We start from the raw sequence: 26,053 nt of genomic DNA on the forward strand, positions 1-26,053 counted from the left end.
GTGTGGATGAAATGTTGGCTAAAAAGGAGCGAGATGACACACCATGCTGACACTCTTCTAGCCTATTTCATTGTGGACGTTAAGATAACAGGTTCATTTCCATTTCCTTCCGCAATCCGTACCGGAAATGCAATCAGTTCTGCGCCTGCGCGAGACCTACGTCACTTCCTACGTCCGCAAATTTTTACGACAGCGCTTCTGCGACATCACGTGCTGTGGTAGTTGTTATTTTTTAAATGTATGAACATAAACGGTCAATAACCATACTTGATACATGTGATATATCGGGGGGGGGGGGGGGGGGGGGGTTATTTGATTAGTGACTCTTATTAACAGACTTTGTTAGCATGCGGATGTTTCCTATGTCTTTTTCTGTATTTGTACTTTTTCAGTAGCAAAAAAACCCCTAAAATAATAATGTAGTATAATTTACTTGCACCACGGATATGATATACAAAAAAGAGCAAAAGAACAAATCTGCTTGCCCAGCACGTGACTGCCGAAAAATAGGTCGGGAGGATGTAGACGTGTCCTGCACATGCGTAGAACTGATGGTATTTCCGGTATGGATTGCGCATTGACCGCCATGACACACAGAATGGCTAGGCTACAAAAAATGAAACCCCGCAAACGAACCTCTCTTTCCTTTTTTGACTCCCAGACGTTATTTTACTAGGCACTGGCAGCATTGTTTCACTCTGCTCTGCGGAAACTGCCTACTGGCTGCAGTTACCAAGCACTGTGAAGGCAGTAGTGGACCAAACCATTTCATGTCGCCATAGGGGGGAGGGTGGTCAGTCAATATTGAAGATTACTTTTGGTCAATGAAGATATTTAACTGTTATTGTCCTAACTTTCTCCCCCTTTATGGGGCCCCTGCCCCCTCCACCATTCCTTGTTTGTTTTTTTTTTTTTGTTTTATTTTGACATTGACAAAAATCTGCTTTTGCAAAAACAATAATGATGACTTGACACAACACATGTTGACATAAACTGACTAAAATGATCCCCTTTTGTTTTACAGTATGTTGACAACATCACGCATCCATTGTTCTTTTCAGTAGCAGCCCTATGAACACGTCTGGACACCCCTGAGGTATGATTGGTGCATGGTGCATTTAGGGTCACCTGGTAAAGATGATGTCATTTTTATTTTGGGTCACAATGCAAGTAGTGGACAGTAACCTTGGTTGACATTGGTAAAAAAAAAAAAGTCCGGATGACATTATACATTAATAGGTGTAATTTATGAAATAAGTGTATTTTCATTACAAAAACTATCAATCTGATGTTCACCGTCATCGTATCCCCCCCAAAATGTTCATTCAAGTGTGAAATGTCCCATTTTTTACAAGTCACCCGTGTGGAAATTGAATGCAGCAGAACAACGACATCCAGCGGTCACTTGATGTATTACATCCCAAAGCAAGGCGCACGCTGCCGGCTTACGCTTGACTTTATCCACACTGCTCAGAGCTAATAAATCATCCAATAAACCTTCTTCATGTCGCAACTTTCAAAATAATTTATGCCTGCAAAGCTCCTTTCCAGTTATATTTTGACACAGCTTTCCACTCGCTGTTTTAAACATTGAACTTCGGTGTCTCACACACATTTACTCCCAGTTAATGTCTGACAGCAGCATGGATGGCATTGCAACTGGCTGTCACTGTATTCGATTGGCACGTTGGTACTATTCCTATATGGTTTCACTTTTTATTGCGTTCATTCATTCACAATGAAGGCTTTAACCTACTACCTTCCTGCATGTATGCAAATGATACTTCACAAAGATCCACTTGTTTTTCTCATAAAAGTGCTTGCCTATTACGTGTTTACTCCCTCCCACAAATTGCTGGATGGTTTTGGAAGTGCGGCTGCCATCTCGTGGTGAGTTGAAGCCAATACGACATGCATATTATTTTGACAGTCATCTTTCAAAGCAATATTAATTCTTTTAAAGCAATAATCTTTTCAAGCAATATGAATTCGCTGGGACAAATACGTTTAAGAAATAATCTAATAGTAAAATGTGTATGTTCATTCATAAAGTGTAATTTCGTGCAGTCATATTCATTAAACTCCGATTCCAGAGCACACACTTTTGCAGAAATAACTCCATCATAAAATGATATGAATAAAGATTTATTTTCCTCATATGAACAGGTGGAATCATTTTCCATTTTATTTTACAATCTATGACAATCTCGCATTGTTTCTTTTATTTCTAGCATATTCCAGGAATGACATGGGAGGAGGAAGGGGGAGGGAAAAGGTGTTTTTTTTTTATTTTTTATTGCTGAATGTTAAATGAAATACACTTCCAATGACTGGAAAAGAATAGTCTGCTGCTTTTCTCTTTTTTTTTTTTTTCTTATTTTTTGTTCCTTTTTTAAAACCATGCACCCATCTAACCTTGACCACAAGGACATGCAGAGGAGAGGAGTTTCAAGCCAAGAGGCGGGCGGAGGGGGGGGTCAGGGTTGGACTTTAAAATCAAAACAGAGGAGACTAGCAGGGAGTGCCTGGTAGGACCTCAACGTGGTGGCTTATTTTTGGGGAGGGTGAGGAAATCTGCAAGTGACATGTGACCAAAGACCATTCTCTATAACAAGACCACACTGTGCATTTACCACATCGCAGTTAGAAGTGCAGAACAAATCTTTATCGTCTATTCGCAATGAGTTGACGGTAATAAAACATCCTCTCAAATGATCTTGGGGGCGCCTTAATGCTTTTGATTCCTTGCAAAAGTATCAGACTGGATTTGACATGACTAAATCTGTCAATAAGACAAAGCGGCAGGTACACAGTACTATCGGAGGAGACACTATTTGGATGCTACTTGACGTTTACTGGAAGTGTGCACGTAAAAGTGAAAGCGCTCTAAACCGAGTGATACAAACAATCCACACGTATGTGCACGATCAAATTTGATAGATGGCTTTTTTAAAGAAGTAAAATAACCGGTGTAAATATGCATATGATCATCGTTTTCATTCTAGACCACACACACACACACACACACGCACACACGCAGCACAGTCACCTCTTAGAAAATGACGTCATCAAACAGCAAAATAGAAAGTTTGCATATTTTTGCATTTTATGATCCCTTTCACAGCTACTCCACGTGTTTCTTCCGTACTCGACTGTATGTAGGACATGTCAACATGAGAGGTGGAAATCCTGAGACACTGTGTGGCCTTTAACAGAGACCACAAAAAACCAGAACGGACACAGAAGGATGATGAGGTATGGGGAGCTGAATGAAAACAGATGCAGAGTTTTCGTTTGGCCCGCCACCTCTGATGGCAGGGGTCACCCTGTGCCAAGCGGCTCGGTGTTTGTGGGCCTCATAAAAGGCTCACGTGAGGGAAGCCTGCGGAGAAGGCAAGGAGGTGGAGCAGAGGGGGCTTTATGGGGCAGGCTGGGAATGGAGAGGGGTCGGGGGGGGATAGCTGTAAACACATCAAGTAATGACCTGCGTAACGCAACACGACCTACCGCAGCTTCACCTGCGTCTACTTTGAGAGAGGTCCGTGGGTAGAGGGGGTTCTGATAAAGCACTGGTTCTGTATATTCCTGCACTGGCACACGCCACTGCATCAACAACCACATGCAAGCAGGGTGACATGCGCACACACTCGCTCCACACACACAAATCAGATGGCGAAACAAACCAAAAAAAGGATCTACATTGTATTCATGAATCAGACATTCTACTGGATCCCAAACGATCCACACTACAGGTGAGTTACATTGACGTAAACAAACCTCTTTGTGATGAGTGGTTTATATTGCGTGATAATGGGAGGGGGCTCCAGTGGGGTAACGACTCCTCAAAGGATGCAACACGGAAAGAAAGGAAAAGATCAACCAGAGAGGGGAAAAAAAACAACACAAATTAATGTGTATAAAAATGAGGCGTCCGTATAAGAAAGGCTACAAAAACCTCCATTGGCCCTCTGGCATCGGCAAACAGCAAAAGGCACCACAATATTTCTTTTTTTTTTGTTTTTTTTGTTAAACGTTGTGAAAAAACTGGCACATCTTTTTATGCTGTAAATCAAAATGTACATATAAATAGAGTTTTCCCTATAAAAAAGTCTTTGCTGTTAACTAGTAGACAACTTTTGCTAAAATGAAAATAAATATTTCATTTGTTTAGAATATCTGTCAGTTATATAAAATAAAAATATTTCTTATAGATGCAGGTCTATGCTATATTGACTTTTTTGTTGGTTCGTGGTCACTCTCTAGTGGGGTGTAGTGTCCGGTTTGGAGCGGGAGTGTGTAAGTCTTGTTTGCATGTTGCCATGCCCACTGTGCCGCCCCGACGAGTGAGGAGTCCGACTGTCCACCGGCCTGTAGATGGTGGAGGGCTCAGCGTTCATGTTCTGCATACTGAGGAAGGGTGTGCTCTCACCGTCCTCCTCTGACTCGCTTCCTGTTAGGCAGCTCCGGGAGCCGTATTCCCGGGAGGCCTCGTATCCGCGGGGGGCCACGTGGCCGTTCAGTCTGGATCTCCTCCAGCGCCGGCTATCGGGTGCGCTGGACCCGCTTCTCTTTGGTTGCTCCCTGGAGGAGAGATACTCCTGGGTGGTCTCATAGTCTTCGTCGTCCGCCAGCCGGTAGGGGCTGGAGGGCAGGCTGCCCCTGCTGTCGTTGAGATAGGTGCGCCGCTGCTGCCGGTAGGCCTCCTGGCACTGGGCGTCATGGAGGGGCACTTGGTAGCGGCGCAGCAGAGGCTGGTCGTCTTCCAGAGGGTAGGGGTTGTGGACAGCGGGAGGGAGGGACATGGCATGGCTGGCATTGGGCGAGGTGATCTGGAAGGTAGGCACCTGCGGGGGCAATGAATAATGGAAATCCACTGGCGAGAGGCGCGCTGGTGTCGTTAGGGCTGACACGTATCTGCAGGACGGAAAAAGAGGGGAGGAAATAGTTAAAAGATACTCAACACAATCGGCGGCAGTGTCCACCAGATCCAACAGATGGCAGCATCTGTACTTTGTCATATTTATGTCATGTATACTTCATATTTAATTCCCCCTGCCGCCCCTGTCCCCCACTGCACTCTCACTTCTCAACAATGTTTGACCCTCTCCATGTTTACATGTGTCATCACTGCATTAACCATCCATCTATTTTCTACTGCACCGGACGCAAGGTGGGGGAAGCGTCTTGCCCAGGGACACAACAACAGTGATTGGGTGGAGGGAACGAGGATCAAACCGCCAACCTTCCACTTTCGTGACGACCTGCTCTGCCTCCTGAGCCACTGCCGCCCAATTGGTCAATTTTAAAAAGTAGCGCATTACAAGTCACAGCATAAAGACTACAACCCATCAGAGTAATTTACGTATTTATTTAAATTCCTGAAGCATACTGATGTATAGCGGGGCGATTTAAAACGTAGCCAAGCTATTATACAACAGAAAAAACAGAAGACAAAATTACGGTATATAAAATATGTAAAAATGGTCTTTTAAACTATAAAAAATAAGTCAAATAAAACCATTAAAATAAACTATTAATCATTAAGAAGTACAATAAGGAAGACAACTTTATTCACGATTCACACATGCCTCTGTTGATGATTCCGTTGATATCGTTTCAACAGACTGAGACTGACTGAGTGAGCAGTGTTCCACTGCACTTTGGTATTACACACTTGACTGAGTGAAAGAAAGTTCACCAACATTCTATCATTTAAATCCAATTATTTTCCACTGTGTTCCTGTTGGTGAGACACAGTACATTACCTCAAATGACTGAAGTATGACGAGTATCCATCATTATATGTGAGGATCAATTTTAAAGCATGAAGATCTGGTATTGGAAGTATCGATCCGCATAGCACTCGTGGCCCAAGTCTGGCATGGATTCCTAGTGTAAGCAACCACGAGTGGATGAATCTCTGTCCATGAGACCGCAGATGTTAAATGTTGATTAATTGAAAACTCTTTCCGTCCTACACCACAGCTGTGTGAACACCATCATCCCCTGGTGTTCTCCAGGGGTCTATTAAAGGTCCTTTTTTTTTTTAAATCAAGTATTTTAATATATTTTTAGGTGACGCAGATGGGTTGCAGATGACAAAGCAGCAATTACTACGGTTGTTAATATTAAAGCGTTACAGTTTTAACACACTCCAAATGTGACCAAGAATGCGGCACATGTTGTTTTCCAGTCATCTTAGCATTCAGCAAAACAAAACAAAGAAACAAAAAAAACACTGTCCTAATGCAGAGGAGGTATTTCTGATGATCTTCTTCAGCCACCGACTGTGAAGCAACCGGCACATTGCAATAACCCAGTGACCTACTTTTAAACACTAGTAAAACACAAACCCTTATTGGAATAATATTGCTTCTTCAAGGAAAAATGCACATTTTTGTAATTTTGCCCATCATCCAGAATTGTTATGTGAAACATGACCGCATACGTTCTTTTCTCTGTACGTTCTAAAAAGAGAAAAACAGCAAAAAAAAACAAGGCACATAACAGGACACACCTATTTCGACTACAAAGCCTTCAAAAAACCCCAACAATGTTCTATTTCCATCACTGACCTGTATATAAACCATGTATATAAACCAAGCAAAGCCACATTATTATTGTAGCGGCTGACACGAAGGACTATTTTTCAGGCGTAGTGACGCAGCGCCTCACGCCCCTACCCAGATGGAGCGAGCCCACTCCAAAACAATGCGATAGGACACACATCTGTACCGACTAGGACACAAGAACAAGCATATGAACAACTACGAATAGACAACCAAATGATCCGTAAAGTATTAGCCCACATTCCATGTTTTGTTTATACACGGCTAGATGGACTGTGCGGTGATATCATGTGCTATGTGCTCCATGTATCACATCAATATCATGTTGACTTACTTGATGGACAGTTGTCAGGCTGCTCCAGCTGGTCTGGGGTGTCTTTTCCAGTTTATTTTGTGTAGGTGGAAAAACGTTTCAATCCCTGCGAGGTTTGTTAGCGCCAACAATTCTTCATTCATTGTGAACCCTAATCCTAACCTTAACCATGCAATCTCTTGGAACAATGTCCTCCTCGCCATACACACGACGCCGTTCCATCGATCGTAACACTGTACGCCACTCAGCGCAGCAGAAACACTCCATTTCTGTCGGCATGGCTTGGGAAGCTTCACATTTACACCACCAAGTCATGCCGGTGTAATGACTTGCCCCCACATCCGCTACGAAGTTTCATTCTCTTTTCTTCAGCTTCTAAAAACCTGTAGCTCAAAAAGGCTAAAAAAGATAATGTTCTGGATCCTCATTTGTCCAAAAGTAGTCGTTGGCGGCGGCTCTCACAAAGCCTGCCATGATTAGTAGTAGCAAACAGCAGCTTGACATGCTGCTGTTGTCGATGGAAGTTCCTATCTAGGGGGTCTGTGAAATGAATATGCCGAGGAAAGAAGTTCCGGTAATGTTTAAAATGATCAAAATACAGCAAAACACTGTCCGTATTACATATGATCATGAATGTACTGTACTGCATCGTCACAGCATGCATATAAAACCATAAAACCTTACTGGAGGGTTTTTTTAGAGGGCTTTATAGTCAAAGTAGGTGTGTCCCATGACGTGTATACTTAGCTCCCTCATGCCAACTGCATTTCTCTCTTTAGAACGTACAGAAAAGAGAAAGACGTGTGGGCAAGTTTCACATAAGGATTGTGGATGATGGGCAAAATTCCAATAAACAGCGCAGTTTCTTTGAATGTGCTTCTAGCCTGCAGTCGTGTATCATCCTTCGAGGGGGTTGCAGTATTTATCCACAAGCATACATGTACAGTACGTTTGAGCTTCAATTTTGCTACTGGTGCACGACTGTGGGTCTTTGAAGCTGCCTTTGGGAAGCTCCTTCCAGTACGAAGGCCACAGGAGCCTGAGAGACTTCCACACTAGTGCTGACTGCATGTCGTAAAGGACGAGGCACTTTTTATTTGATACTGGATGCAGTGCATAACAATTGGAGGACCTTTTCATTCGCACGTACTCAAAGTAGGCTGGTCCTGTTGACACATATACGGCTGAAGTAAGAGCACAAAGGCGTAAAATGCAAGACATATCTTGTCAAGGTGACAGTTGATAAAAGGCACTTGTTTATTTGCTTTGGATGCTATGCATGCAGATGGTGTGTTTCATTGTGAGATGTTTGGGCCCAAGCCAGTCAACGAGTAAACTCACAAATGTTAAACTACTCATGAACAGTAACACCCAAGTAAATATTGTGTATTATACTGTATAAAAGGTCTACCTTGTGTGTGACACAAGGCTACTTGTGTGCGACAAGTATTCATTTGAAATTATTTTTAAAAGTGTCATCATGTTCATCAACTGTATCATTTATTGATACTTTCCTCCGTAAGGTACGGCGGTGTTCTAGGGCCACATTTGGAACCCCCCCCCCAAAAAACTACACATTATGAATGAAAATTAAGGCCACATTGAAAAATATAAAATGTTACTAGAAAAAACGGTAAACACAAAAAAGTTGCTGCATAACTCACCTATAACGCAAGTGTGACATGTAGCTTGCTTTATCTTTACATATATCGAATTTATCCATCCATCTTCTATGCAGCTTATCCTCACTAGGGTTGCAGGGGTATGCTGGAGCCTATCCCAGCTGACTTCGGGCACGAGGCGGGGTACAGCTTGGACTGGTCACCATTCAATTGCAGAGCACATATAGACAAACTCACATTCATACCTAAGGGCAATTTACAGTCGCCAATTAATCTAACATGCATGGTTTTGGAATGTGGGAGGAAACCGGAGTATCCGGAGAAAATCACACGGGGAAAAAATGCAAACAGAGATGCCCAACGGAGGGTCGAACCTAATTTATATTGCATTTACAGTATTTCATGTTTAAGTTTGGACCCCCCTGCTCTAAGGAGTTAAATGTCTATTAGCATGACGAACTGCTGAGGGCTTACAAGGGCCTGAGTCCCACCTGTCGCTGTGTGGAGAGTCTCCCAGGGAGTCAAAGGAGTCCCCGTATTGGAGTGGCGGCCGATGGGAGTCATTGTAAGCACAGTGTGCAGCCCGCCGGGCCCGTGCCTCCATGCACGCGGGGCTGCTGCATTTACTGGTCCCCACTGATGATGACATCATCCCCGGCGAGTCAGAGAGGACGCTATCCGAATGCTCCAGGCTCCACGTCCGCTCTTCGGGTCTGACATAATGCAAGTGGCGTCATGTGCATGCACATAATTGTAGTAATAATAATAACGCAATTTCCTCTCCTCCATCAAAGTGTATCCACACTTGACACGATATTACCTGTGAGTTGATGAATGGGCTCGTGTGGAAGAATTGTGAGATCTGGAAGAGGTGTGGCTGGCAGGGAAGGATCCTTCCGTCGCAGGCCGTATGACTCGTTCAGTTGCTGGCACATTCTTTGATATGTACTAAGTCAGGATACATACAGTACACTTTCATTCCATTGCATTCGGTTGCTTTCAGATACGTAATGCTAAGACCAAACATATTCATTTTGTGAATGTACATTTGTACATGTTGCAAATGACAAATGACTGTAAAAAGTTGTGTACGAGACATTATCTGTCATTTTGATCGTTGTTTTACAGGCTCCCCTCGGAGAATGTAATACGGTTGGGGCCTCCTTTTGTATTGCGTGACTGCTAAATAACCTGCCATGGGGCCAAAGAAATTTGCGAGTGCAAGCGCTTTGATAAGGAAGGTGAAAAATACAGTACTATTGAACTGGATCTCTGCAGGATGTCTGCATCTACACTATGTTCTATTCGTCATTTACATGTATTTCTCTTTAAAATGTGTTTTTTTAAACATATTTTTGGGTGTCTGGAACAAATTAGTTGTACGTTTGGGTTTTCGTCTGACGTTTTGGAACAAATTAATGACAAAAAAAGGGGTTCCTGTAACACAACTTTTGTCACCACCAGCTAAAAAATACTAATTAATTTTGGTCTTAACTGCATTTCAATTTTTTGTTTTTGAGCTCTTCGAATACAAACGGAATTCCCAATCAAAATGACCAATCTTTTTCAAGACCTATTTTAGGACAGGAAATTTGCCATTTTAGGAAATTAAACTCACATCTACCATGGGGATTTCCTCTGGTCCTGGTCCTGGGTGATTGGGTCCGTTAGCTAGGTTCCGATTGGGGTGCTCTGGACACATGTTCTGTCGCAGATGATTGTGCATCTTCTTTCTTTGTTTCCTGTTGAGAAAGTAATCGGTTGCTCTTTTTTCCAGCGTGTGTTTGTGATGCATTCGTGAAGAGAACTTACTTGGTTTTACAGTAGGCCACCATACACACGATGCCCACCAACAACAGAGCCACACAAATACCCGTGATTGTCAGGACTCTCTTCTGGTAGAGTTCTTCTGCCTCTGTCCATGGCGCGCACACACACACACACACACAAACGCACACACACAAACATGCAGACAGTGACACAGGAAAGAGGAGAAGACAATCAGTCTCTTTATTACATTCCACTAAATATCTACAGTACATCTCCTTAGTAAAGTATACTTCATCATTTCTTCTTACCTTCCCTGACTATATAATGTGTTACATCATCACAAATACCACATTAAAATCAGGAAGCTTTTCCAGAAGAGTTTGCGTGACCTCTGAGTTCAGGGCAATACATGTTTTTGACATAATAAAGAAAATCAGTGGTATTTTTTGAAGCAAATAATATCGACGAGCCTGTTCTCACACAGTTTTGTAGGATTTGATACGAAACAAGCTATTTTAAATAACGTGTGTCCCAAAAATGTACAGTATGTACACTTTCTTTCACACTTGCTTTAGCTCAATTGATATTTCTTTAATTTTAGTGTTAAACCTTCGTGGAAGTAAAAATGGAAGCCACAAATGGAATTCACCCTACATTGCTTCTGGAAGTCAGAAAACGCAGTGAAGTGATAAAAGCCATGTTTGCAGTTCCATTGATTTGTGCTAAAAAAAAAAGCTAAAGTAAATAAATAAATAGTATATAACCTTTGTAAAATATTCTGATGTAACTATAATTGTGTATAATTATAAAATGGGATTTAAATGAAATAGAAATATAGGATTAAGCGGCGTAGGAAATAAATGAATGAAATAAAAATAAAAATATATAAATACGGGGTATCCACAGGGTCTTAAAAAGTGTAAAATTTAATCATTTTAATTTAAGGTGTTAAAATGTCTAAAATTCTGTCGATTTTGAAAGGTCTTAAAATGTATTAATGTTACTTTTAAAAACAAATGCATAAACTTCAGTCGTGCTTTTAAATGTTTTATTTTTGTGGCCTTCCATTTCCCTTCATGTCTTTTGCACGTTTTTGCCAGTATGGATGTGAAATGGGTCTTAAATTGTATTCATTATGGTCTTTAAAAAGTCTTACATTTGACTTTTTGAAACCTCCAGCGACTATTTTTTAAGTATACACATTTTTTGGGACACTTTGTTAGAAAATTTACATTTTGGGGATGACTGGAAAATGGTAATGATAATGCCAGATTTAAATGCCTGGATATAATGAAAAATACAGTGTTTTCGAGGTAACACATCTGCCACATAGCACAAACTGAAATCCAAGTACTGTAATCCTCTGTTTGTTGCAGTTAATTGGTTCCAGAATTTCTGCATTGTAGGCTTCCTTATTTATAAATAAATATTTTCGTAGCAAGAGCATAGAAAATCTGTTTACGGCCTTCTAAATACAGTTTTTAACATTATTAGAGCCCTCTCGACATGAAGTAACACCCTTAGAGTCACTTTTACGCTCATATTACCCAATATAACAGACATAAGAGTAAATAAGCAATTTAAGACTCATACTCGTGTGTATGCTCGTGCTATAAATGTGTCTGGTGCTAGGAGAGCAGAGTGGTGGGCGGACAGGAATTGACGTCGGTTGTTCACAGTTGGGTTTTAGCCCGGCGTGGGCTCCGGCCACAACAGTACCCCGTGTTTTTATTTGGGATTATTGTGTTGTGAAATAATTGAAACCTGCAATAAAAGCCTGTTGTTCTGGCCGACGATCGAGTCTGGTCTTTACACCGAACTACTGACTAGTGTAGAATACTGTACTGCATATCATTCACAGCGTCTTTGAATGCATCTTCTGAATGCCTTATATTTTTTATTTTAGTTCATTTACCATTTTTATGCTTTAAAATACTTAACAGGCAAAAGGTGAGGTAAGATTTGCTTCAATAAGCATATTTTTTGACTAAGAATAGGCTGTATTCAACCACTAAAGAGCATGATTGACAAATTTATATATTAAATAAAAAAACGTGATAGAGTGAAGCCGTGAAATTTGGAGCGCACAGTGGTGTGGGATGACTGTAGTCAAAAATACTTATTTTTTTTACACTTTAGAAAGTACCGGGTTGTTTGTTATTTGTTTCTGATATTAATCTCACATAGAGTTCAGTTTTTGCAGTGCACTGTGATACTAGACATTCTATTGCGGCCAGTCCAGGGGGTACCCTGCCTCTCGGCCAAAGTCGGCTGGGATAGGCTCCGGCATACCCGCGACCTCGTGGGGATAGGCGGCGTAGAAGCTGGATGAATATTCTATTGCAGCATACATGCGACAGTCTTACTGGAAGACTCGTTCCGTTAAAACGGAATATAACGCAATTCCCTCCTAAATTCTTGTGAGAACACACTGTAGCCTCGCACTGTGCAAATATAATTTACCCCCAAGTCACTGAAGCACTTTTCTGGAAAAGCTTGAAGAGAATTAAAGTTGTCAAAAGCAAGATGGAAATAGCAGCAAACAGAAGAGAATCATGAACGTGGGGTCTAAATATAGCTCTGCATGCGCTTATCAGCATCCACTCACTTGAAAGATAAATCAATCAGCGCAGACGTCTTATACCTCATAGGCGCATTTCAGCTGTACTAATGACAGGGTGAGGCAAGACACAGGTTCTAAATCTTACGGGTAAAGAAAAAGGATGGCATATGCAAAGAGAAAGCAGATAGTTGAAAGGCATCTGGCAACCACAAACATGATATATCATGCTTGTTAAAGAAGGAATGGGGAAACGAAAGAGAGGAAAATGCGCTACTGTGAGTCAAACAGTTGAGTCAATGCACATGTACGAGAGGGGCAGCCGATGACATCCATGTTAATCATGTTTGATGGAGAGCAGGATTTTAACATTCTATCAAGTTACAGTATGGCTGACCAGGGGGGAGACTGATTGGTTAATCGAGGGGACGGTATGATTCACAGGTCACGCCACAGATGGAACGGATGCAGGTCAGTCAGTTTTTTTTGTTTTGTTTTGTTTTTTTAGTATATCTATGCAGGACGGAGAATCAAAATGTGTTGTTCCATACCCATAAATTCAATCCCAAGATGATCTGCCATTGCAGAAAGTTGCAGAACAAAAGAGAAACAAAAGAGCAGATTATGAAAGAGGCGCCTCCTAACATATAGTGGGATAAATGCACAAAGTAAGCACTGGAAAAGTAAACACACATTTCAATTAGTAACTATCAGACAACAATGGTAGTGACATTTAAGGACAGGACATTGCAACTGCAGCATGCAACACACACACACACACACAAATAAGATACCATGTTTACATTCTGTGTTCTTTCTATCTATTACTGTATGTGAAAACACAGTCAATCGTTTTAATAGACATTACAAAAGTGGTACAATTTGCAGATAAAACAGACCAAAAAATATGACAAAACTTGGAGTGAAGCCATGTACACGTGTCGACAAAGAGGAAAAGTGTGATGATAATCATAGAATTGGAAATTGACGCAAATGCAACAGGAAATTGTGTGTCTTTATGATATCGATTACGTGCCGTAAATGCTCCAATTAACGTCTCAGGGTGTGTGGTCTGCAAAAACGGTAACCAGAAGGGTCTTAATTTAGAGCCAGGTCAAAAAAACATTGGTATTAACAGTTGTGGCTGTAGACAACCGCCTGATGTTTTCATTTTATTTTATTTTTTTAATTAACACCACAAAATGGCAGTGAATGCATTTGAAGTACCATGAGTGCTTTTTCTAGCTCTGCATGCACTTTAAATGTTGGCTGCGCTCTCTATTATGTGTCTGTCAGGCGTGGTTAACTTATTTGCACTCTTAAGCTAAGCTTGTGTGGTTAATAAAGCTTTTATGATGGTGACAGTTTAAGCCTGGAACAAATGAATTCACTTTACATCAATTCTTTTAAAGTGACAACAACCACCAGCATCAGAGAAGTACAGTGAAGAAGCAGGTCACATCATGGCGCAAACACGCATTTAGTTTACCTGCCACCTTTGTAAAAAAAAAAAAAAAAAAAGAATTCCGAACACACCCATCCCACGAAGCGGCAGGTCAAAACAAGCATATCTTTACAGAAATAAAAAAAAGTCACCATGAATCGGAGTAACTGTTACATCAAAGGGCTGCACCAATCAGCTGAGTTCACATCTCTGGCAGCTTGCTCACTCGACTTTTGTCGCCAAAAGCATGTCCCATCTTTTCTTACGACACACTCTCGTTAGGCCGAGAAGATCAGAAGCCATCCTCCTGCTCTGCACTATCTCCTGGGGATGGGAGGTGCCCTTGCAGGAAGCAGGTCTCAAAGTGCGGAATGGATATGCGTGCGCGCATGTGCCTGTGTGTGCCTGTTGGCTGCACGCTCGCCGGAGAATCGGTTGATTTATTGTCATAATTGAGAGTGGAAAATGTGAAATATCAACAGTGTCTTAAAGTTCACTTGGAAGGCTAATCGCGGCATCGATCATGTTTGAAAGTGACTTTGCTGGGCTGGATTTTTACTGTGGATCAGCATGTTTGAGGAACCCCAGGTTAACAGTCATATAATAGATGCACTGATTAAAAGAGTGGATTTTCTTTGCGCAAGACCTAGATACCCATTCATACTCGCTCTTAAAAGATCATACTAACGCCTGATGCTTAATTAAATCTAAAAAAAGTTCTCAAAAGAGGTTGTGTGTGCTCATGCAGCTGGATGAGAACCAGAAATAAATTCTGTCCTTGATGCCGTCGCACAGCTGCAGCAAAGTTAAATTGAATGCAGAGAGCGCTGTGTTCTCCCACACACCACGTTTCCCTCTGCCAAAAAAACTAGAATGTTAAGCAGAGCGCATTATTTTTTAATATAGGATGAGAATGAAAAAAGGACAAAGGGCGGCTGCTGGGGGCCAACATACATAGCACAATAGACGTGCGCGGAAACAACAGAAATGGTCAGTTTTACTGTATGTCAAGTGGCCCTTTTTGAAAGCTGAATTGAAGCCACATGGGCATGTGAGGACAGGACACCGACTCACGTATAGTAAAATAGCGGGAGATCCTTGGTGGTAATCTCAGACATCAAATATTGCCGTTGTTCCTAACTGCACTGATTATGAATACATTTTGTACAAGCTAAGAATGGTAAGTCACGCTTTCGGAACACCTGAATTCGGTCTCATGCTGCATTCAAGCTGCTCAGAAGTTTGAAATGTCTTACGGCATGCAAGGTGCGACCACAAAGCATTCCAGTTAACACAAAACATAAGTTAGTTTTTGCTTTGTTTGTGAAGAAGTAATTTGACTTGCAATTTGTCATATTAGAATATAATAGTTATATACAATATAATATTTACACTACGTCATGCATTACTGTTGAATTACTGTTACTGACTCGGTCTTTAAAAGAGACAACATTTCATGTTGACACTCGGGATGTTATCGGCTGATAATGGCACAGAAATCAGATATCAATTCATATTGGTATCATTTTTTTGTGTCTACAGGTATATGAAGTTGAGATGATATCATCTTGCGAGTGATGTCGTGCTCCACACTGCAACAAGCTTACTAGCTCGGAAGTCCACCGTCTGCAATGATGTCCAGGTTTCGCCTTTGGATTGTAAATACGCAATTTGCAACGAAAGCGCCGGTTATGCGAGGGGCGAGTAAGGCATCTTCCTTTAACGCCTGACTGAATATGTTTCGTTCATGCTGCATTCATGCGTGACGTCCTGAATGAGACCAAATTATAATTGAAATGATTGTATTAGTCCAGTGTTTCATACTTTGTACTTTCCTGTATTCTTAAATGGATGTTTGTGCCACATAGAAATGTGCAACTTTCCAAACCGTATCGTTACCAGCATGATTTAAATGGATTCTTATTTGTGAATATAATGTTCATGGTTACTGTACATGTGAAAATGTATACTGTATATCTACTGTATACTACTGGGTGACTGTAAATTAAGCCTAAAATGGCTTTTAAAGGTTAAGAAGACAACATAGATTACAAATGATACCCATAATTGGCCGTTTTTCTGTTGAACTTGTTCAATTTTCACCTAATAAACGTTTCTTTTTATAGCCACAGATTGGCCCTATCCTACTTGCTGGCCAATGACAGTACAGGCAAAACATTCGGGAAGGCGGGGCTTGATAGAAAGCTGAGGAGTCACAATAAAAGGAAAAATATATGTTCACAATGTGTTTTAAAATCCCAGGAGGTCCAAAAATGTGGACATGTGGAGGAAAAAGACATCTGGTCACCATAAATGCTTTATATCGAGAGTATAAGATTACTCAATGTATTATACTGATAGATCCCAACATTTTATTAGCAATATCTTACTGAAGTCATGATGTAATAAATAATACGCTATAATATCACTGATATTGCCACCACTTTCTATGCAATACAATGGTAATATTTTATAAATAAATAATCCATTCTAGTCTGTTAGTGAATCTCGGTGTCACCGACATCTTATGACTGCATTCGGAGAAGTATGATTTATAACTTCGAACATCATTCCAATTTGATAGTCAGACGTCTTTGAAATTTACAGCTTTTAAAATTTTTTTTTTTTCCTGGAATGCAGCATGAAAAGTGAAACCTTCGAGGCTACATTGTTCTGAAGAGGTTTTTCTTCACAAACCTTGGCCCACAGTTGACGGATGTATTTGCTGCTATTGCTGCGGGCAGTGGCCTTGCAAACCCTGATATAGTGTGTGAGGACATCTGAGGGAGCAGTTAGTGTCTCCAGTGTGGCAGCACAACTCTATGTACTCTGAGTGTGTGTGTGTGTGTGTGTGTGAAGTCATCAAATGCAACCTGCAGAATGAACTAAAGTGGATCCCGCAATAAAAGTGAGCTCCAAGTTAGTTTATGTGAACACGGCCGCCTTCTTGCATAGTTTGAATTCATGTACGCTTGTGTATGTATTCTAAACGTCTGCATGCAGCACTATGACGCCGGTGGCTGGATTATCTTTACGATGATAGCTAATGAGGTATACGTTTGACATGTGTCCACTGGGATGCTGTCATGTTGCTTCATGGAGGATCGACACTCTAGCAGGGAAAGTGCGGCCAGCTATTTTCAAATTGGCGTAAATCTTGAACTATCAAAATGATTCCGACGGTTTCTGAAGAGAGAGACTTTGCACTTTTGAGTAATTTTCCCGCCTTTAAGGTTATCACAGGGACTGCATCACAGCAGTTCTCGGAAGACAAAGCAATGATACAAAGTAGAGTGGGTGTGGGGCTGTTTACGGAGCAGGCAGCAAGCTCCGGTATTGTGACGGAAAAAGACACGGAAGAACAATTTCTCGCCAAAGTCCTGCAGGAAAGTGGTGTTTTATCAAACATTTCTTACCCGTTGATTTCATGTTTTGCCGTGTTTGTCGCATTTTTGCTGTGTTTTTTTTCCATGCGGGATGATGGGCGGCACCATTAAATTGAAAACAGGCTCTTCGCCAGGTGCCCTTCGCACCTTTATTTAGATCAGCGGTTTTCAAAGTGTGAGGCCCCAGGAAACGTCTGCAGCTTGAGAAAAATAAAGAATCAATCCTGGTAACTTCCGTGGTTACTTCAGTTATTCAAAATTATTTTTTTCCCCCACTCCTACTGTGACAGCGTAAACTGGGGTGAGCCACAAGAAAAGCTCCAGAAAAGTAGGTACGCTTTGAAAGCCCCTGATCTCGATTCTCACCAAAATTTGATGGGTTTCTCATTTGCCTTTCTGCCACCCCTTGACAAATTAGCGTAATTCTGTTTTGTATTTCTACAAAATGAGTGACTATAATGAGGTATGATATACTGATACTGTATATGATAGAATATGGTGGACTGTTAAACTAAGCTTTCGATTTATGAATCCGTTGTAATATGATTAGAAACAGAGTTTCCACTAAACGTTCCAGTTCAGTCGAGTTGACCACGGCACGGTTTGTAACAGTAATCTCTGACCTAGCATGTGTTTCCAGTACGTAAATATTGAATAGGAACATGATACAGTACAGAGCTGTGCGATGACATAGGCCATAAATAACGGGCGTGTTCTGTGTTCTTTCTGTTCCATTCCTGTTCTTGGAAGGAAGTGGCCATTCTTTGTCATCCAATCAGTAAACTGCAGTGTCTGGCTTCACCGTTTAGGTAACACGTAGTGTGGTTTGTGCGCTAAATGTAGGGGATTAAAGTGGTACCGCAATAATGCATCACGCTAAATAAACTGTCGTGCTTGGTGGAAACGGGGCTAAACATGCACACACCTGCAACATAAACAATCAACCGTCTACTATTTGCAAGCATAAAAGGGCACAACTTACATGCAGAACACAAACACAACACGAAAGACGCACACACGTACTACACGACTAATCTAATCTATACTTGGCATGCACACATGACTCAAGGAGAGTCTGACTAAAGAGGAAGTTGACATACGGTAGAAACGTGCCATAACGTAGGTTTGACAGCGATCACCAGTAAAGTCATTTGGACACCTGAAAGCCACAAAAAGAGGGAGGAGAAGGGTGGTGCGATAGAAGAACGGTGTGGAGGGAGGGGAGGAAAGAGGGGGAAAGAGGCAGATAATTAGACCAACAGCTCAGCTAACAGACAGCAGAGGCAGCGCGTTCCCATGGGTGACACCGCTGTGCACGGCCCGGTGCGTGTTGACCTGAGAGGGAGGGGGGGAGGAAGAGGAGGAGACAGTTGAAGAGCACCGGGTGTTTCTGGGAGGGGGAGATGGGGAAGAGGGTGTTTTTCGGCGGGAGTCCACAGAGGTAATCCAGTGACAACTGTGTCTCTGTTCTCAGCTGCTCATATCAAGTGAACATACTTTTGAAAGGATTGGGCATGTGCAACCGCAGAGGTTCAGTGTTTAAGCATCGCTGGCCATAGTACCCATCAGGACATCTGGGAAGGAGCACACAAGCGTTACGGACAGGAAAAACACACACACAGGTGCAATATGGCAGAAAAACGTTCACAAATGCAAACATAACGTCAGTTACTGCAGTATACAGTTAAAACACGGGTCATTTTACTTACTAAAAACACAAAAAGTTGACTTGAGTTATATTTTTATGTCAACATGTTCCACGCCATTGCATTTTGTCATTTTGATACAAAAACAACTTGACTTATATAATTTCTGTGTAAGCTGGTGCAATACAATTGTACTTACGTAGTTAAAAAACATGCAAAAATCAATATCAAAGCACCTTCAAATTAGTGTACAGTCATCCCTCGGCACTTTGCAGTTTGAATTCATGTTTATTCACAATGAATTAAGGAATTATCACTATTTCATGGTTGAATACAGACTATTACTCATCCAAAAATATGTACATTTAAGCAAATTTGATTGTTTTCTTGGACTAAATCAACCATTTTCAACCACATTTTTGTGCTAAATGAAGAAAAATACAAAATGGCATACAAGGCATTCAGAAGACAATGTAGTATTCTACACTGGCCACTAGGTGTCAGTAATTGTACTGTAGCCACAGGTGTGCTGTGTAGTTCTGAGCTGGGCTACATAGAGCAGTGACCTTCTGCATGCTGGGTTTGAGACTAGCTTTTAGGAAATAAGTCAGTCGAAGAAGAGAACTAGGAAGTGTTGCACTGCTGTGTTTTGAACATCTGCCTGTAAGACACAGTTTATTTCAAATCAAAACACTGACTAATTTACATGTCATTCAGCCGCCGTTACATTACATCGATGAGACTTCCTGCAGAAGTATGCTGTCCAGAAAATAACAAGGAACTCTCCAAATGCTGACATGTGAGTCTATGTTATGTTTTATTTATGTCTAATATGTCTTATTTTATGTTATGATGCCTACTATATTAGGTAATATGAGTGTGAGGGTGACTACAGGGGTGTTAGCTCATGTCTAGAGGGCTGTACTAATGTTAAAAACGTATTTAGAAGGTCATAAACAGGTTTTCTATGTTCCAACTGCAAAAATATTCCATTAATAAATAAGGCATCCTACTTAATGTAAATTCACTCATCACATCATAACCGTGATAAACGAGGGATTACTGTATAGGTACCAATATTCATAAAAATAAATAAAAATGCATGAAAACATTTGGAAAATATTGCAATAAGAATATTAACTAAAGTCAACTTTTTTGCGTGTATAGGTACTTACACATTTTATTTTAAAAATAGTGAAAGCACAGAAAATGCAGGATGTGACTGACTGCAGAAGGATGCTAAAGAAAAAAGAAATTACTGCCAAAAGTTGAAACATTTGTCATCTGTGAAATCAACGAGTGAACAAACGTGTGGTTTTGTCATTTTGTTCCCTTGGATACAAAAAGAATTGTGGATGTGGAAGAAACCTGAACTCCATTTCAGTGACATGAGCACAATAAATTTCAATCTGACGTGATACCATTTGACAGCTCAAGAAGTTAAACGGGGATTTTTCCACGTTGAGTTTAAATAACAGCCAAAAATGACAATGCTGCTTCTGGCGTAACCAACAAATAGCACATTTGAATACAAATATGGATTATAATTTAAAAGAACAAGATTATCTTTGGGAGAATACCACTGGAAAAAAACGCATATACAAAAAAAGTTAATGAATGGACTCAGCCACTCCACTGAAAACATGACCTCCTTGGCTAAAGTAACAATGCGATAACTCTATAAAAGGTGCTCATAATACATATAAAAGGTATAGGATACAAAAGGTGCTGGGAAACATCTGTTCTGGAACGTGATCATTGCAGTGCTTCAGTGGTGATCAATACATTCATTGGAAGCCTGTGCAGCAAAATGTAATGTGGGGTAATGATGCATGTTCCTCCCTGAATATCTGTTGCATGCTTAAAATGTGTGTTGTAAGATAAATCCTAAAAAGCCGCCATGCATTTCACAGCTCTCGCAAAATATTCAAAGATGAAGACGAATCCCAAAGGAAACACCGCTCTTCGCGTGCGCTTTTAAAAGTACCTTTTTCTGACATTCGGATGTACAGTATGTTATCATAACTCAACCCTTCGTGATTACCATTATGTCCGTATGTTTGGACCATGGAGCAGTATTTCCTCATTAAAATGCCATCAGGATGAACGGTTGCTCTTTTAGGAGAACTAGCATTCTGCTTGGATTCACAACAAGGCCACCAGTCCAACAAAAAGGTCACTGGCCGGCGATTTACTGGTTTCACACAATGCCTCCCGGGAGAACCGTTAACGGTGAACGTTTAATTATTCACCCAGACTGATGAGATGACGGAAACTTGGCGTACAAATGACACAAGTGAACGAGAAGGACATAATCTAATAAAAATCAATGTGGTGCAGCTGTGTAGAATATTATCACGCTTTTATAGTAATGGTCGCTGTCATACGTTGCTCTTCGGACTAAAATAAACACACATAAATCAATCTGTGTGTGGTCCTGTGTTTCAAAATATACAAATGGACTGCAGCTAGTGGATATGGAAGATCAGATAAAATATCCCAGTGTTTATGTATACACTCACCAACCACAACATCAGGTACATCTGCACAATCGAACAACATCCAGTGAAAAAAACTGTACTTATTTATACCATAAAGGAATGTTTTTGTCGTATTGTACACCTGCACTGTATCATACTGACATATTTTTCTAATATTTTGGTTACACAATACCTCCCCAATAGAGCATGATTGTATTTTATTATATTTTCTTTTTAAAAAGAGTCAATTTTGTATTGTAAGACACGAGCACAGGTGCGTCCAATATTTTGCCACTGGCGGTAATTATATATATTATATCAATAATGTAATCAACTGTTTGATGACTGTGCTTCATTGATCATAATGATCTCAAAAGTAGAATCATAACTCCTCCTCTGCAGTTCGATTTTTCTCAGACAGAATGAAAATGACTCGTTGCTGCCACCTGATGGTTTGCATGCATAAAGCCCTACACCAGGGATTCTCAACTATGAGTCAAGGGCTCGTTTTCAGTGGTTTGTGGGTATTAATCGTGCGCTTTTATTTTAATGAGGATTTATTTAATGCAGAGGGGTGTTGTCTATTAAGGCTCCTATAGGTGATGATAATGCTGTGTTGTGCTATTTGAAACCCATTGCCTTAAAAGAAAAACATTTGTTCGTAGTTGCTGCCATAAAGACGTTGAATGTGCCAGTCCTGTTCTTGTTGAGCCTTAGAATGTGTATTATATGCGTAGTATGTCAGCTCTTTAAACTGAATGTGCATCTTAGATATCTATTTAATTCTCATATTTGGAGGTGTTTGAAATTGCCATGTAAAACTGCTATTTCTAATCGCTGGTGCGCATGGGATTTTCAATGTAAATTAGCATCGAGCTAGCACATTTGTTCAAATCTATGTTGTTTATGCTTAATGTCACAGAGAAATGATTTTGCAGCTTATGTACGTTATAATTGACGAGCTTTATTTACGTGTGCTCAGTTTTACAGTGCTTCAAAATAAAGGTTCTGAAATGGAGTCTTTACTGAGAATCTGTCATCTGTCTGGCGAGCTAGCAAGAGGAGACCACGTTAGCAGGAGCAAAATAGAAAACCTTTACAGACACTTTCTGTTTTTTTTTTTTAGTTTATGGACCAATACTTGGGCCGCACAGTGGCCTAGTGGCTAGCATGTTGGCCACAAAGTCAGGAGATCTGGAAGATCTGGATTCGAATCTCTGTTTGGGCATCGCTGTGTGTAGTTTGCATGTTCTCTCCGTGCGTGCGTGGGTTCTCTCTCCGGTTTCCTCAAACGTTCCAAAAATATGCATGTTGTGTTAAGTGGAGACTCTAAATTGTCCAAAGGTATGCTGGGATAGGCTCCAGCATACCCGTGACCCTAGTGAGGACAAGCAGCATATTGTTCCTTAAATGTTGCACTTGTTTTGTGTGTCTTTTCATGAAATATAAGACATTTGAGGCAAAAGTTCCGCAATTAGAGTTGCTACTTGTCATTAAGGGGTGATGGTGGGTGCTTGTGGCTCTAGACCCCGCATATAAGACGACACAACATTTTGTTAAGGGAGAAAATACTTTTATATTCGTGTTATACGAACATATGTGCATAAGTCCTCTCATTAGATTGTACAGGTGTGTGAGTACAAGTGCCTTAATGATATGCACAACCAGGCTAAACGCCAATTTGGAATTCATTCACTTAGGTGGAAACAACAAAACAATGGGTTGTTGGTTGATAATGTCTTCACCTTTGCTCCGCTTCCAAAAATGAGAGTGAATGAATAAGGGATAAACACAGGGGCAAGCTGTCTGCACCACTTGTTTAGCCAGTGAGTAATACCTACTGATGCCTGGCCTATATTGAATGAGATGGCAGTGGGGACAACAAATCCCCCGCGGACCTTCACTGCATTATCCAACTCTTCTGGAGCCATGCCCCGGGGCTGTGAGTGAATTAGCTACAACAATTGAGTTATTGCTGCCTCCAATTTGTACATAGCGTATTGAACGGCTGTTAAGGCCATATCCGCATTGCTCTTTGAGTCGTCTTCTTTTGGGAGTGAGGGGACAACCAAAGCTGCACCAATGTTCCCGCTTCTACATCACACTGCCCTAAGTAGTCGTGAAATAGTCACATATGGTCATATACAGAGCTTGAAACCTGGTATTTTAGAGCCATGGCAAGACAGTTTGTGTTGGAACTACAAGATTGGAGTTTTATGAGCTGGAACAGATTATTTCAGTAGTGCTACATTGAATGGAGTCTGAATTAACAGTGGGACCTCTGTGGAATGCCTCAAAAGATGGGCATTGTTGAATTTGACCACATTTTCTACCGTCAAAGTCATACAGAACTTGAACCGAGTCAGCTTATTACGCAACAGCTCAGAAAATCAAATATTATAAATAATAACAATAATAATAACGATATTAAACGATTAATTCTGGCAGGTATTTTATTTTTCTTTGGCCTTTTTGCAACACGGGTCTTCTTTTCTTCTTTTTTAAAAAAATGTGTATAAATCTTATTTATTTATAGAAAATAAAAATAAAATATTTTATTACAGACTTTCATTTTAAGTTACATATTACAGCAGGTCGTCAGCTCAATCAAACAAAAAAAGACATCAATTAATTTAACTAATTCATTAATTTGCATATATTAATACCATAATTACAATTATAATATACAACACGATTAAAATGAAAACAAGGGGGAATGCCCTGTCGTGCCAATCGCCTATATTGTTTGTAAGTGTCCCCGCATCGCTTTGGCGCTCCCTCTAGAGCGGTGCCCCTCGCATATACCGTAGTCCATTTTTCAAGCCATGGTACATTAGGTGAAGTAGTTCAAAGCAGTAACAACTGTACCTTCACTCCATCACACTGGTTAACTTATTTTAACACTCATGTGACAATAGCAAATGCTTGAAAAGTGAAATGTGTGAGGCACATCACTTTATATTTGTCCTTAAAATTCATATTGAGAATGGTGAGATCCCTTAAGGGAAATTCATGTGCAGTAGCATTATTATTAGGGATGTCCGATAATATTGGCCCACTGATGTTATCGGCTTGATATCGGCATAAAAATGTAATATCTGAGGCGTTGGTACGGTCTCGTTGTCTCTGTTGTTAGTCGACATTTTTATCCACGTCAAGTGTTACCATTTTTTGGGGGGATCAATAAAGTATCTATCCATCTCTCAATCTATCAATGTCATTTTACAAATATCGGTATGGGTTGATATCGGAATTGGAAATTGAGAGTTGGACAATATCGGCATAGCGGTTATCTGCAAAAAAGCCAATATCGGACATCCCTAATTATTATTAATAATAGTATGGTAGTACTAGTAGTAGTAGCAGTAATAATAGCATTATTTCCTATTGGAAAAAACATAACTGGAAAAAACAACTGGAAAAAACGAAGGTTCCACTGTATTATAGAAAATGTTCTCCTTCCATGCATGTCTCATGGCCGTGACTCTAACGCAAAGTAAAATCTCTATGTTAAATAACAAACAAGTTGTTTTTATGATAATGTCAACTGGATCCTTCCCACTTTAGCGCACGGGCCACGATCCCCTTGGCCAAGGACCTTCAATGTAAGCAATGGCTCTATTTACCTCATCGGGGGCCCCTAATAGGCATAAATATTTGCTCCCTACTAGAGCAGTGACTCATGACATTTTGAAAGGGTTTTTAATGTGCGGCCCTCCTATTGTACACTAAACGGGACTTAAAAGGATGAGCACGCCAACGCCTCGCTCCATTATGAGCGCTGGAATACACAACAGGTGGACAGTTAGGCAGCATTTTCCTCTGACGGGTTTCTGCTGCTGAAAGAAAGAACAACAGGAATCAAGTGCTCTCAAAAAACAAAACGAAAACAGAAGGATAAGTCTTATATGTGTCGTGCTGAGGAATAGAATATTACTTTGATTTCAACTGGTGGAGAAGAAAACAATGAAGATAAAAAGTCCAAAATAAATACATTTCAAAACAGGGCCCCAAAAGTAGACAACTTACTTGCAGGAAAGCCGGTTTATACCATGTATGAAGTAACAGTCGCCGCCATTCACACAGAAGGCCTTCTCTGTGTCGTTGCATCTTCTGGCGTGGCCTGAGCCTGGAGATAGTGTTGTGGTTCCAGTAGAGAGAAGAAAAAAAAAGACAAAAATTAGCCCAATTATAATTTTTATTGTTATTATCATGACATTTATCACCATTCCGCAAAGCGTATGAGATTTGAGGGAATAACAG

The 26,053-nt window shown here is 40.7% G+C and overlaps 1 protein-coding gene across 1 annotated transcript in view; it reads right to left on the reverse strand.

Moving 5' to 3' along the window:
• Nucleotides 1-375: 375 nt before the first annotated feature.
• The window catches only part of nrg2a (neuregulin 2a), a 134,249-nt gene continuing 108,571 nt past the window's right edge, over nt 376-26,053 (reverse strand). The window contains exons 5-12 of the mRNA XM_054755742.1: nt 25,820-25,939; nt 18,765-18,823; nt 13,386-13,409; nt 10,317-10,419; nt 10,123-10,246; nt 9,325-9,452; nt 8,996-9,217; nt 376-4,914 (exon numbers count right to left, since the gene is read on the reverse strand). Coding sequence (XP_054611717.1) covers nt 4,260-4,914; nt 8,996-9,217; nt 9,325-9,452; nt 10,123-10,246; nt 10,317-10,419; nt 13,386-13,409; nt 18,765-18,823; nt 25,820-25,939 — 1,435 coding nt within the window. The 3' untranslated portion in view covers nt 376-4,259. The remainder of the gene's footprint in view (nt 4,915-8,995; nt 9,218-9,324; nt 9,453-10,122; nt 10,247-10,316; nt 10,420-13,385; nt 13,410-18,764; nt 18,824-25,819; nt 25,940-26,053) is intronic.

This window comes from Dunckerocampus dactyliophorus, chromosome 16, assembly GCF_027744805.1.
Source record: "Dunckerocampus dactyliophorus isolate RoL2022-P2 chromosome 16, RoL_Ddac_1.1, whole genome shotgun sequence".
Classification (NCBI taxonomy): Eukaryota; Metazoa; Chordata; class Actinopteri; order Syngnathiformes; family Syngnathidae; genus Dunckerocampus; species Dunckerocampus dactyliophorus.